Raw genomic sequence first — 14,091 nt, forward strand, 5'->3', positions numbered from 1 at the left:
AGTTGCGCAGTCAATCACATACACAATAAACACAAATTGAATAGATTTCAGATGAAGAAGAAATAGATAAATGCATTAAATCATAATATAGTTTCAAGAGAGTCAATTAGAAAACCTAAACAGAATTTAGTTCATAAACATCACTAAGAAATCCATAAACCTGAAATTAACATAAACTAAAAAATAAAAAGAGAAGAAAAGAAACTCTAAATGATAGATCCACTCCTCAGCCTCCTCTCCTAGTCTATGTCTGCAAAAAGTGTCTCATTTTCTCTCCTTAATTGTAATTTAAACGTAATTAGCGATTTTTTAAACATGAAAGGACCAAAACACCCTTAATTAAAAATCTGCATTTTTCTCATTTGTAGACTTATCCTGCGGTCGCAGGATGTCATTCCTGCGGTCACAGGAATGCTCTAGAAATGCCAATTCTCTTCTGGACTTGCGGTCGCAAGACACCCTTCCTGCGGTCGCAGGAAGTTCTCCGAAACACCGTTTTCCACCAATTTTTGTCATTTTGTCAAATTTTCCACCATGTTTCCACACATAAGTCACCTAAGCCCTTCGACACCTACAAACATACAAAAACCAGCACAAAATAGAAAAAAGTAAAACAAACACCTAATATTTTACCTGAAAAATACATAGATAAACAAGTCTAAAACTCGTTTATCAGGCGGCGATGGGGAAGAGTTGATGGTGGTGGTGGAGGTGATGGGAGGCTCGGGCGGCTCTGAGAGAAATAGAGAGAGAGATAGAGTTGTAACTTTTGAGAAAAAACTGAAATGGGGAAGAAGGGCTCGGGCAGCTGGTTCATATCGCTATGACTTTTGCCGATGTGTTTTGTTGCGCAAGTAAAAGTCTACATTGTGCCGGCAAAAGTATAGCCTTGAAACCCTAATCCAAAACGACCCCATTTAAATAAATGAGACTTTTCCCAACGCATGTTATACTTTGTCGATGCAATGAAACGCGTCGGCAAAAGTCTACCGACCATCCTTATTTAAAATGTGGACTTTTGCTGGCGTTTTTCACCTAACAAGTCGACAAAAGTCCCAACGGTGATATAAACGTTGACTTTTACCGAAGTGTTAGGTTAAACGCGCTAACCCGCCGACAAAAGTGCCTAACAAGACCTCTTTACAAAGTGCACAAATCTTTGCCGGTGTTTTTCGGAATTGCGTCGACAACTTATGCCGACGCAAATTAACACCGTCAAAATAGTGAGTTTTTATCGGCATCATTCACAAATTGCACCGATAAATGCTGCTTTTGTCGGCGCAATTCCGAAAAGCATCGGCAAAAGGCTACTTTCTTATAGTGATGATTTTAGCCTCCTAGGTTATAGACAATTATCATACTTGCCTTCAGGTTCTCATAAAAGATTAAAGTAAATTGTTAGAGAAAATATCCCACATGGAAAGTATGTGAGTATATTCAACAATTTATTAGAGCATAGGTTAATTCACTCATCACCAATTGATTTTGAGATGGAACCTCATATTTCTTACCATGCAACACTTTCCACATTCTAACATGGTATCATAAGCTAAAGAAAACTCTAACGAGTAAACACGATCCAAATCCAAAAACCGCTCTAAAAAGAGCCATTATGATTCGGGGATAGTGAGCCCAAAGAGCCACTTACGATCGAGCTGTCTAAGATTGGTGAGCAAAAATAGCCACCATCTTGAGGAGAGATGTTAGAGAAAATATCCCACATGGAAAATATGTGAGTATATTCAACAATTTATAAGAGCATAGGTTACTTCACTTATCACTAATTTGTTTTGAGATGAAACCTCATGTTTCTTAACATGCACCACTTTCCACGTTCTAACATAAAGTGAGCTTTAATTTTCATTCTAAATCAGTGACCTTGAATTATTTTTGGTCAAAATTATTTTTTTAAAGACTATCTTGCACTTATTAATTCTGTATATAATTAAAAGTATTTTTAATTCTTTAATAAACTAATAAAACTAAAACAATTAAAAGCAACAGATAAATTAAGAAAAAACTAATACTAAGCACATCGTTTTGCCTATACAAATATGTAGCAAAACTTAAAAATGAAAATGAACGTGACTTTTTGTTTGATACAAGCTAGGGAATATGAAAGGTTGATAATAGTGGAAGCCATTAATACAAGAAAGTTTCATGGTGAAAACTGAGGGAAGAAGAGAAATTTGACAGTGGTGGTTTTTATGGAGGACTGACAATAAGTCATAGTGTTTCGCATCAACACTGAGAAAGGTGGCGAACAAGCATTAAGGTAAAGAGTCTCTGTTTTGGGTATATTTTTTTCTTCTGGAGTTTGTTTTGGGTATGGGTTTTGATTGGGTCTCATGATTTTATTTTTCTTTTCTTCGTTGTTGTTTTGGAACCTTATTGATGGTTCGACACAAGTAGATGAGATGAATGGTTATAGAGAAAATAACCATACCAAGTAAATAAAAAATATTTGACAAAATCTCTGTTTGTGTCTTTTATTTTACCATTTTGTAGCTGTGAAATTTTAAATGATATGAGTGAATGAGAGTCCCGTTCCCATATATGTAGTTTTAGTTTATACTTTTTGTATAAAAACCTTTGGTTTGTAATAAGAAACACTACTTTGATCATGATATATAATTAATCAATCATTTCTAAACTTAACCTCACGTCAAAAAATGTGCAAAACAACAGAATATATGATCATGTATATATGTGAAATTAATGTTATATGCCATATAGATGCGATTAGACATTATTAGTCTATATCAATTTAGACCCACCAAATAAATGCAGAAAAGGGTGACAAAGAGGAAGAAGAAGACAGTTTTTCTTCTTTTTCAGAGTGTTATTTTAATTTCTCATATCGTTTTGATTTTATTATTATTTGTTTTTAAAAAATACAGATTTTAAATTTTGTTAGTTTATTAAAAGAATTAAAAAATACTTTTAATTATAAACAGAATTAATAAGAGCAAATAGTCTTTAAAAGAATAATTTTGACCAAAAATAAATCTATTATTTGAAATAAAAAGTAAAACAAAGAGTTACTTTAAGGTCTTTTGAGAATCTGAAGGTAAATATGGTATTTTTTTCATAATTATGAGCACTCCTAATGAATATTTTATTCTATTTTTTTAAATTTTTTTTAAAAATACTACTTTATTTATTTTACCTTTAATTTTTACATTATATCATTCATAATAAGTTTATCTATTTTCTTATATATCACATAATTATATTTTAAATTTATCTAAATTTATAAGATAAAATAAAATATAAACCAATCCAAAACAATAGTAATAAAAAAAATTTATAGTTCGAAGTGCTCTAACATTATAATATATATTAGCTTTTCTATTTCATTTCTACATTATTTAAATATTATATTTTTATATACCATACTATATTTATAGTCATATTTTTTTTAAAAACTAAATATATACATATATTGTATATATAATAAATATTTTCATGTTTATATATATAAATAAAACATAATTTTTTTACAACAATCCACTAAAAATTTATGATCATATTTTTAATATTCTTTAACTAGCAAGAATGAGAAAGAAAATAAGAATGAGAAATGTGTTATATATAAAATAATATTATGAGCATAAATCCATAAATCAAATTCAAATCAATATAGCATGCTCATACAACAATCCATGAACGCATTTTATTTAGAGCATTGAATTGAATACATATAGATGAAATATACATGGCATTGAGTCTCCAATGTTCATCCTTGAATCTCTCACGATCTACACAAAACAATATTAGAAAAACAATACAAGAGAGATCTTATGGAGAGCAACCCTTACCAAACCATATGCCACTGTTTGTTTCCCAACAACATATATGTTCAATATATATGTCTCAAATGCCTTCTTACCCTAAGGGGTATAATGGGCCTATTGGGCTTATATTATCAGATATGGTGGACTATGATTTAATGGGCCAACCTATAGTCTTTAGGGTGCTACCATGTGCCTCAATCGTAATTAGATTAATATTAACCATCCTATTATGGTCTTTAACTATTCGTAGGCACTCTAGAAAATGATTGTGATAATGGAATTATGTTTGTAATTATATTAGTCCATATAAAATTCTAACATTCTCCCACTTGGACAATATAATCAAACCACCATAATATTGTCCATCACAAAAGATAGTCTAATAAATCATATATAATATCATATCGATAGGATATATATATTATTTATGATTCGGTCTTGAAGACATTCAAAAAACAATAACAATCATTAAACCAAACATGCATGTGGTACATTGATTTGAGACTATGCGCATTCATCTCCTTTTGTACCTGTCACTTTGGTGAACAATAGTATATACTTATATAAACATATATACGTAACAGCAACAATAAGAAGTGACTTCAATTATCATTATGCATGTTCATAACTAAACACAAGCTATAAGCAATCCATACAAAATACTAGCATGTTTGATACATAATAACAAAACTCCCACTGAGCTCAACAAGCTAGGCTCCTAACAATCCCATTTGAGCAACATGCTCCAGAAATACACATATGGGTAAGCCTTTCGTTAGTGGGTCTGCCAACATGCTAGTCGTAGGCGTATACTCAATAGAAATGAGAGACTCAGCGACTTTCTCTTTAACAAAATAGTACTTTATATCAATATGCTTTGAGCGAGAAGTACTCCTAGTGTTCTTAGAGAAAGCTACTGCTGCGGAGTTGTCACAATACAATTTCAGCGGCCTCGAAATAGAGTCTACAACATTCAAAGCTGAAATGAAATTTAGCAGCCATATTGCTTGACAAGTAACCTCATAACACGCCATATATTCTGCCTCCATCGTAGAAGAAGCTGTGAGTGTCTGCTTGACACTTTTCCATGAAACAGCTCCTCCAGCCATCATATAAATGTAGCCTGAAGTGGACTTTTTATCATCCACGCATCCTGCATAATCGGCGTCACTGAACCCAACTATATCAAGAGTGTCAGCTTGCTGATAAGTCAACATAGGATCCTTTGTACCCTGAAGATACCTCATGACTTTCTTAGCCGCTTTCCAATGGCTAAGACCAGGATCACTCAAGTATCTACCCAACACGCCGACAACAAAAGCAATATCAGGGCGTGTGCATACTTGAGCATAAATCAAGATACCAACCAATGACGCATAAGAAATGACTTTCATTTCATCTCTCTCTTTATCATTTTGTGGACATTGGGCCTTTGAGAACTTATCACCCTTCACTATCGGTGCCTTCCCAGGAGAACATGCATGCATATTGAATATTTTCAAGATCCGATCAATGTAAGTCTTCTGAGACAAACGAAGAATACCATTAGCCCTATCTCGAAGAATATGAATCCCAAGCACATAGGAAGCCTCACCAAGATCCTTCATATCAAAATAGCTAAACAAAAGTTGTTTTGTCTCAGACAACAGATCAGAATTATTAGATGCAAGCAGGATGTCGTCGACATACAATACTAGAAAAATGAAACTGCTCCCACTGACCTTCATGTATATACATTGATCGACAACATTCTCCTTGAAGCCATTTGCAGTGACAATCATATCGAACTTGAGATACCACTGCCTTGATGCTTGTTTAAGCCCATAGATTGACTTTTTGAGCTTGCAAACCATGTGTTCTTTGCCAGACTTCTCAAAACCAATAGGTTGAGTCATGTAAACATCTTCAAATAAATCTCCATTCAAGAAGGCAGTCCTCACATCCATTTGATTGAGTTCTAGATCAAAATGAGCAACTATAGCCATAATGATTCGCAACGAATCTTTGGTGGAAACAGGTGAAAATGTTTCTTTGAAATCAATACCTTCTCTCTGGCTATAGCCTTTAGCCACAAGCCTAGCCTTATACCTTTCCACTTGCCCATTCGAGTCACGTTTGATCTTATACACCCATTTGCATCCAATGGGTCTGCAACCTTTGGGTAATTCAACCAACTCCCAAACCTCATTTTGTGACATAGAATTTAACTCATCTTTCATTGCATCTATCCACAACACAGATTGAAGACTATTAATAGCTTCTTGATAGGTAACTGGCTCAAAAGTGTCTCCGACATCAAACTCATGTTCCTGTAAATAGACAAGGTAGTCATTAGGAATAGCAGACCTGCGGGTTCTCTGTGATCTTCTCACCATAGCTTCATCATCCCCAATATCAAGATTTTCATCTTGGTCTTGATTTTGAGGTTCATCATGAGTTTCTACCGGAATCTGTTCAATCACAGGGTCATCAACAGGAGCGGAAGCGGAAGCAACAGGTACAGGGACATAAACACGTTCTTCCCTGAATACAATTTCTCTTGACCCTTGACATGAACCAAATTCTTCTTCAAAATAGACATCTCTATCTGATTCTATCACTCTGGTGGTGTGAGAAGGACAATAGAACCTGGAACCCCTCGATCCAATAGTGTAACCTACAAAGTAGCCACTAATAGTTTTCGGATCAAGTTTCTTAGATTGTGGGTTATAGGGCCTTACTTCAGCTTTACATCCCCAAACATGAAAATGACGCAAACTTGGTTTCTTACCCGACCACAGCTCATATGGTGTCTTTGGGAAAGACTTACTAGGTACTTGATTCAAGATATAAGCAGCAGTTCTTAATGCCTCACCCCATAAAAATTCTGGCAAGCTAGAATGAATCAACATACAACGCACCATGTCAAGAAGTGTGTGATTTCTCCTTTCAGCGATTCCATTGTGTTGGGGCGTCCCTGGCATTGTATATCTTGCATCAATACCACATTCCTGCAAGTATTCCAGTTTCATCATAACGTCCATAATACTCTCCACCTCTATCAGAGTTTACAATTTTAATATTCTTTCCCTTTTGAAGCTCAACATTCGTCTTGAAAATCTTAAAAGCATCCAAAGATTCAGATTTTTCACGAATGAGCTCAACATGACCATACCGGGAAAAATCATCAATGAAGGTGATAAAGTATCTATAACCACCCATAGCAGGTGGAACAAAATGCCCACAAATAGCAGTATGAATAGTGTCCAATACATCTGTGCACCTGTCTGAATTGCTTTTTCTAACCTTGGCAGTCAACTTTCCTTTTATACAATCAACACATGCAGTGAAATCAGAGAAATCAAGATCCTGAAGTACACCATCCTTCACCAATCTCTCCATTCTATCTCTAGAAATATGGCCTAAACGTTTATGCCAAAGCATAGAAGATTTCAAATCTGATCTTGCACGTTTTGACCCAACAATAACATTAAGAGAAGAAGAACAAGAAGAAGTAGAAGTAACAGGAACAACATCATGTAAATCAAGCTTATATAAGTTTCCACATAAAGTTCCATTTCCAACCAACATAGAGTCACAATACAAAGTTAGTTTTCCAGATCCAAAATGAAGACTATAACCTAGTCTATCCAAAGTAGATACAGAAATCAAATTCCTCCTAATAGAGGGTAAATAAGCAACATCATGCAACTCCAAAAAATGCCCAGTATTTAGCTGCAGTCTAATAGTCCCAAAAAATTCAACTCTGACTTTAGTATCGTCTCCCATGTATACATGCTCCTCCAACCTACTCGGTCTTCTTCGGTTTGTCACTGCCTGCAAGGAATTTGTAACATGAATTGTAGCTCCAGTATCTAACCACCAAGTGTTTAAGGGCACATCAATAATATTGGACTCTAAACAAACCATCACAAGACAATTACCTTTCTTCTCTAAGTGAGCTTTGAGCTTTCGACAATCAGCTTTCTTATGCCCAAAGCATTGACAAAAGTTGCACTTCCCTTTGAAAAACTCATTCTTATGACCAGTTGAAGATGAGCTAGCTTGTCCATTTCCTTTAGGATGGTTGGCTTTCTTCTTAGGATGCTTTTGGTCACTAGAGTTGTTGGAAGTGAACTTTCTCTTGTGAGGATTGTTTGGGTTCGTCACCATGGAGATACTTCTTGCCCGACCTTTTCTCATGTCCTCCTCTTCCTTGGCAAGAATAGCAGACATCTCCCCAACAATCCATTGCTCCTTCTGAGCATTGTAGCTTGATCTGATTGAATCAAACTGGGATGGAATGTTCTCCATCACTAACCACACCATGTAATCCTCACCAAGGTCCATATCCATGGCCTTAAGTTTATGATAGTGGCCCATGAGCTTGTCAATGTGAGCCCTGATGTCACCTGAACCATCGTAAACAGTGTGATGCAGCATGTTCAAGTGTTCATTCTTCTCATTCTTTGAGAATTTCTTATACTTTTCCTTAATGGCAGCAAGAAAATCCTTTGCATTTTCAGACTTGGGAATACTATCACGAATGGATTCATCCATGTGATATCTCATAAGCATCAAGCAACAACGATTGGAGTGTTCCCAGTCCTCGTAAGATTTCTTATCCTTCTCAGTAGCATCATCAGCAGGCTTAGATGGTGCATCAATTCTCAAGGCCAAGTCCACTTTCATGAAGGTCAAGTTCATCGTGATATTTTCAATCCACTGCTTGTGGTTGGTTGCATTCAGCGTCAAGACGGCAGGAGATCTAGGAATGCTTACAGCTGAATGAGAAACAAGAGCAATAACTATTAAATACATGTTATGGTAAACCATGTCATTTGTGCTCTTTTCTCATCAATATATGATCGCAGAATAACAAATGATCATTAGTAGAGTTCTTAGACAAACACACAAAATAGAACTCATACACAGGTAAGAACAATCTATTAAACATTATAATCAAATACATTAATTTACTATCGAAAGGATAGATAAATTGTGATTCATAATGTTTAATTAATTTTCTTCACCATATTAAGCATCCTTACCAAGCAATTATTATCGATAGGATAATTAATTACTTATATAGATCTTAATGTAATTTGGAGGAAAAAACACAAAATTTAAATAAATAATTATTTAAATGTTCCTCTCTACTAAACAATTCACATGCTTATTCTTACGACAGGCAAGAAAATAAACAATAATTGTTGACAATATATAATAAGATTTATGCCACAAAAGATTAAATACAAATATAATTATGAATAGAATTCATGGATTAATCTCGTGGATAAACATATATAAAATAAGGTATAAGAATAGGAGTGAAATGGTAAAAATTTGGCCAAAAAAGACCCCTCACGCGCCCCCACGCGCCCCACAAATTTTTTTTTTAAAAAAAAGTTTCAAAAAACGACATGTAGTTTACCAAAAACGACATGTAGTTCACCAAAAACGACATGTAGTTTACCAAAACGACTTGTCGTTTGTCACTATCAAAATCGACACTCACACGTCAAAAACGACGTGTCGTTTTTAAAAACAACTTGTCGTTTTTTTATAAAAAATCGACCCCCTCAGACGACGAACGACGTGTCGTTTCCATACGAACGACATGTCGTTTTTGCCTGACAGAGGCAAAACGACATGTCGTTTTTATCGTCCCTGTCACCCAGATTTGACCCGTGGGTCTGCATCTCGGGTCTACGCGACCCGGTCATATAGACCATCTCCGGCCACCAAATCCGACTCTTTTTGAGGGGTTTTGCTCCACATCTCATCCTCTATCAATTTTCGGCCTCCATTTGGCTTAAAAAACTCTCAAAATCAACAATCATATATACTTTTTTCTATGAAATTTTTTGGAAAAAATGGGTATCCATGGCCGAAAACACTCAAAAAAATTCCCCAACATTTTGTAAAAAAATCGTCTGAACCCATTGATGATTAATATACTAATTTTCTTCATAGCCCAATTCAAAATTTCATTGTGAAAAAAAATTGACAAAAAATTGGGGTATATGACAATAAGCTCTAAAATCAAAAGATCTGGCTCTTGATACCAATTGTTATATATAAAATAATATTATGAGCATAAATCCATAAATCAGATTCAAATCAATATAGCATGCTCATACAACAATTCAGGAACGCATTTTATTTAGAGTATTGAATTGAATACATATAGATGAAACATACCTGGCATTGAGTCTCCAATGTTCATCCTTGAATCTCTCACGATCTACACAAAACAATATTAGAAAAACAATACAAGAGAGATCTTATGGAGAGCAACCCTTACCAAACCATATGACACTGTTTGTTTCCCAACAACATATATGTTCAATATATATGTCTCAAATGCCTTCTTACCCTAAGGGGTATATTGGGCCTATTGGACTTATATTATCAGATATGGTGGATTATGATTTAATGGGCCAACCTATAGTCTTTAGGGTGCTACCATGTGCCTCAATTGCAATTAGATTAATATTAACCATCCCATTACGGTCTTTAACTATTCGTAGGTACTCTAGAAAATTATTGTGATAATAAAATTATGTTTGTAATTATATTAGTCCTTATAAAATTCTAACAAAATATTAATTAAAAAGTCTTTAAAGAAGCTACAGTAGTACATAATAAATATGGCTCAACACTGTACTACATGTAAAATAGAGATGCATTATACATCATGCATTGTATGCTTTTTTACCCTTTATTAGCTACTTTTTTTTTTTTCCAATTTGAGGTAGCATACCTCATTTATTGCGACTGCTCTTCGGGCACCAAAATTATATATTCTGTTTTCTTAGGGTATTTAAGTCATATACTTTACATTATTTTTTTTATTTTTAATTTTGGTGGAATAGAAAATGGACTTCTGCATTTTAAAAAATCATTCTTGCAGAAAGACTAGATGTATTGATTAAATTTTGACCTCGAGCATTCGAAAGAAGAAAAAAGATTGACCTTCGAAACACCGCGTGTTGGACACGGCTTCAGCACTTATGAAACGTTAATATTTATCTGTTGTACGAGGGTACGTATGGATCTAACCATGTGCATTATTAGTTTGCTCCCCAACAATATTAATTAATACGGTCGGTCATTTCCTATTTCTTAGAAAGATCTAGAGAAGCCTATTCAGAGTTAGTTTTCAATCACAAAGGAAGACTTATTAATTAGTCACAAAGTACTATGAAGTTTCCTCATCACTACTTTCATTCACACACTTCTCCTCATAGCGCTTATCTTAGGGGAAATCTCCATATATAATCGGCCTCACTTCAGTGTTTTCTCCTCCTTAACAATCTTTTTATCTATATATACTGCAATATTCATTATACGATTCTGAAAGAGCTAGCCACAAAGATGAAGGTTAATTTGTACTTAATTTGTTTATAAATATATATATGTATATTTATTAAAAACTATCTATGTATATAATTATTAAAATCTAATAAATGTGATAATTTTGAATATATTTCAGCAAAAGATTGTGATGAAGGTGCAAATGAATTGCAAGAAATGCCAGACCAAGGCACTCCAGGCTGCGGCAACCCGAGGAGGTAATAATTCCTAATTATTATTTGTCTACTAATTACCATATTAATCATATAGAGAGTTTCTTATATGAGATGAGTAGTGTAATATATTTAAAATTCATAACGATATTAATAATAATTAATATTGCCCAGGTGTAAACTTCGTGGGATTAGAAGGAGGAGAAGTGAAAGATAAAGTTGTAGTGATTGGGGATGGCGTTGACGCCGTTGACTTGGCCAAGACTTTGAGGAAGAAGTTGGGTGAAGCTCACATCATTAGTATAGCAGTTATCACCTAAATAATAGTAAATAGTAAATAGTAAATAATAACGACAGATTCATAAAATAATTTTTCTTTTTCTATATTAAAAAAACATCCATCCCATGATCCAATCCCAACATTCTTCTTTTTTTTTTCTTTTTTCCGTCTTGCGGTTATATATATTAACAGATATGCGAGATTCATATATAGAGAGAGTTTTTATTATGTATTTTTTTGGGGGGGCACTTTTTAATTTAGTGAGACTTTTGGTAGGTCCTGTAATCTTTTTACCTGCCGTATACGTATTGATTAACAGTTAATGATCATGTTTTTTTCTTTTCTCTTTTAGATTTTGGACGATCGTGTTCTTATATTCTATTAATAAAGAGTGCTTAATTTAGTTTTTTTTATAATTATTTTAAGGGGAGCTTTTTCTGAGCTTCCCAAGACAAAGCAATCCGAAGAAGGAAAAAAAATAGAACACAAAATTCACGCTGGGGTGGACATGTCTAATCCAAGTTTTGGGTTAAAACTTAAGATTCAAGAGATCGAAAAAACTTGAACAACTAGCAATATGTAATTTAGCAGTTCATTTATATGAATTATATTTATATATCTTTTGAGAAAATAATTGATATAAAATTATACTTAAGCAATATCTACAATAATATACATCCAAAATTCTTATATGTATAAAATACCCCGGTAAATAAAAAACAAGCAATATTTGACGTTTTATCTGTGTCAAAAAGGCAGCTAGAGGATATGTTTTGTAAATTCTATAATTGGCATTTTCATTGAAATATTTTTTTTTTAAAAAATAAATTGGTGGATTTATTTATTTCCTTTTATTATAATATTCGGAAATGTTTGGTTTCTCTTATTATAATTTTCAGAAATATTTGGTTTCCTTTTTTTGTGAATTTTGGTTTCCTTATTGTCTCATTTTGTTTTTAAAGAGAAAAAGTATATTGCAAATATTCGGTACTTACCCAAAGTTGTTTTTGAATTATTTGCTTATATATTTTTCGTGCAGCTCAAGGATTGCAATCAGGAAACTGGTTCTTAATGACATTAATGGTTGTTTCCTTTTTTAGCTTGTTTTTTATCCGTCACAAGCCTGAGCTGTCCCCACCGATATCGCATTTGTCGGATCATCATTTTCTAAAAAAGGCAACTCTTCATCAAATCAAGAATAACTACTATGATTCTTGCCTTTATTAGAAGAATTCTTTCTCAGCCTTTATGAGCACGAAAAATGACTCTATAAATAGGGCTCTAAAGGCAGTGAGAAAAGTGAACTCTTAGATGCATTATTTGTGAGCATAATTGTAATATTTGTGAGAGTTCCTCTTTGTATTCAAGATCATAAGTATTCACGTGATCTTGTAGAAATATGTGTGTTTAGTTTTTAGTGGTGAGTTTATACCATGTTCGTGAGTGAATACACATTGTAATTTGAACACAACTTTTGTAGTCTTCGGGAGAAGATTTTTACAAGCCTTGCGTCGGGAGGATGCAAGCACTCGCTGGCCATTGAAGGGAGTTCAAGTGGTTGAGTGTTTCAATCAAGATCAGATTAGTGAAGAGAAGTACAACAAGTTGCGGCAAATCTCAAGAGGGAGTCTTGTTTTGTTTAAGTCAATGTTTTTGTACTTGTGATTCTTTATTAATAGGTTTTACTCTCTGGGCGTGGCCCCAAGGAGTAGGTTATCCGAAAGGGTTTCTGAACCTTGTAAAAATTCGTTGTGTTCTTTATTGTTTTGCACTGTCTTTTTATTGTGTTCAGTGTGGTTTCTGTCCCGACAGAACTGTATTCTGTGTAAACAGTTAATTACCATTTCACACTTTAATTAATTCACTTAGTTTAATTAATTTGGTAATTACTAAAAACGGAATTTCAATTGGTATCAGAGCGGGTCACTCATTTCTGAGTGTGATCTTGGTTTATTCCGTTTATTGTTCTTGTTCTTGCAATGTCTATCTTTGTAGAAGGAGGATCTATCACTCGCCCTCCATTACTGAATGATACAAACTATCCATACTGGAAAGTAAGGATGAAAGCTTTTATCAAATCCCTTGATGAAAGGGCTTGGAGATCAATATTGACCGGTTGGACACCACCTGTCGAGACAGATTTGAAATCCAGTAAGACACAGGTGAAATCTGAACTTGAATGGTCTAATGAAGAAGATAAATTGTCAATTTACAATAATAAAGCTTTACATGCAATTTTTAATGGTGTTGGTGAGAGTTATATAAAATTGATTTCATCTTGTGAGTCTGCCAAAGATGCTTGGGAAATCCTTCAAACTCAATTTGAAGGAACCATAGATGTTAAGCGATCTAGGCTTGTAATGTTGACCACAAGATTTGAAAACCTTCGCATGTCTGAAAACGAAACCCTCACTGAGTTTTATGAAGAATTGTCTGACATTGCTAATGAATATTTTGCTTTAGGAGAAAAGTTGTCTGACTCTGTTTGGTTAGGAAAATTTTT

The 14,091-nt window shown here is 34.0% G+C and overlaps 1 protein-coding gene across 1 annotated transcript; it reads left to right on the forward strand.

Moving 5' to 3' along the window:
• The first annotated feature begins 10,937 nt into the window (after positions 1-10,937).
• LOC133794684 (disease resistance protein Pik-1) lies at positions 10,938-11,996 on the forward strand. Its single transcript, XM_062232041.1, has 3 exons — positions 10,938-11,162; positions 11,275-11,353; positions 11,483-11,996. Exons 1-3 carry the CDS (start codon positions 11,157-11,159, stop codon positions 11,626-11,628), a joined length of 231 nt encoding a protein of 76 aa, XP_062088025.1. The 5' UTR covers positions 10,938-11,156; the 3' UTR covers positions 11,629-11,996.
• Positions 11,997-14,091: the final 2,095 nt, after the last annotated feature.

This window comes from Humulus lupulus, chromosome 8, assembly GCF_963169125.1.
Source record: "Humulus lupulus chromosome 8, drHumLupu1.1, whole genome shotgun sequence".
Classification (NCBI taxonomy): domain Eukaryota; kingdom Viridiplantae; phylum Streptophyta; class Magnoliopsida; order Rosales; family Cannabaceae; genus Humulus; species Humulus lupulus.

What these genes read in the sequence shown, in the direction of transcription:
- LOC133794684 (XM_062232041.1), top strand. An exon ending in GGCTGCGGCAACCCGAGGAG is followed by an intron (nt 11,354 to 11,482) that starts GTAATAATTCCT and finishes AATATTGCCCAG; the next exon opens with GTGTAAACTTCGTGGGATTA.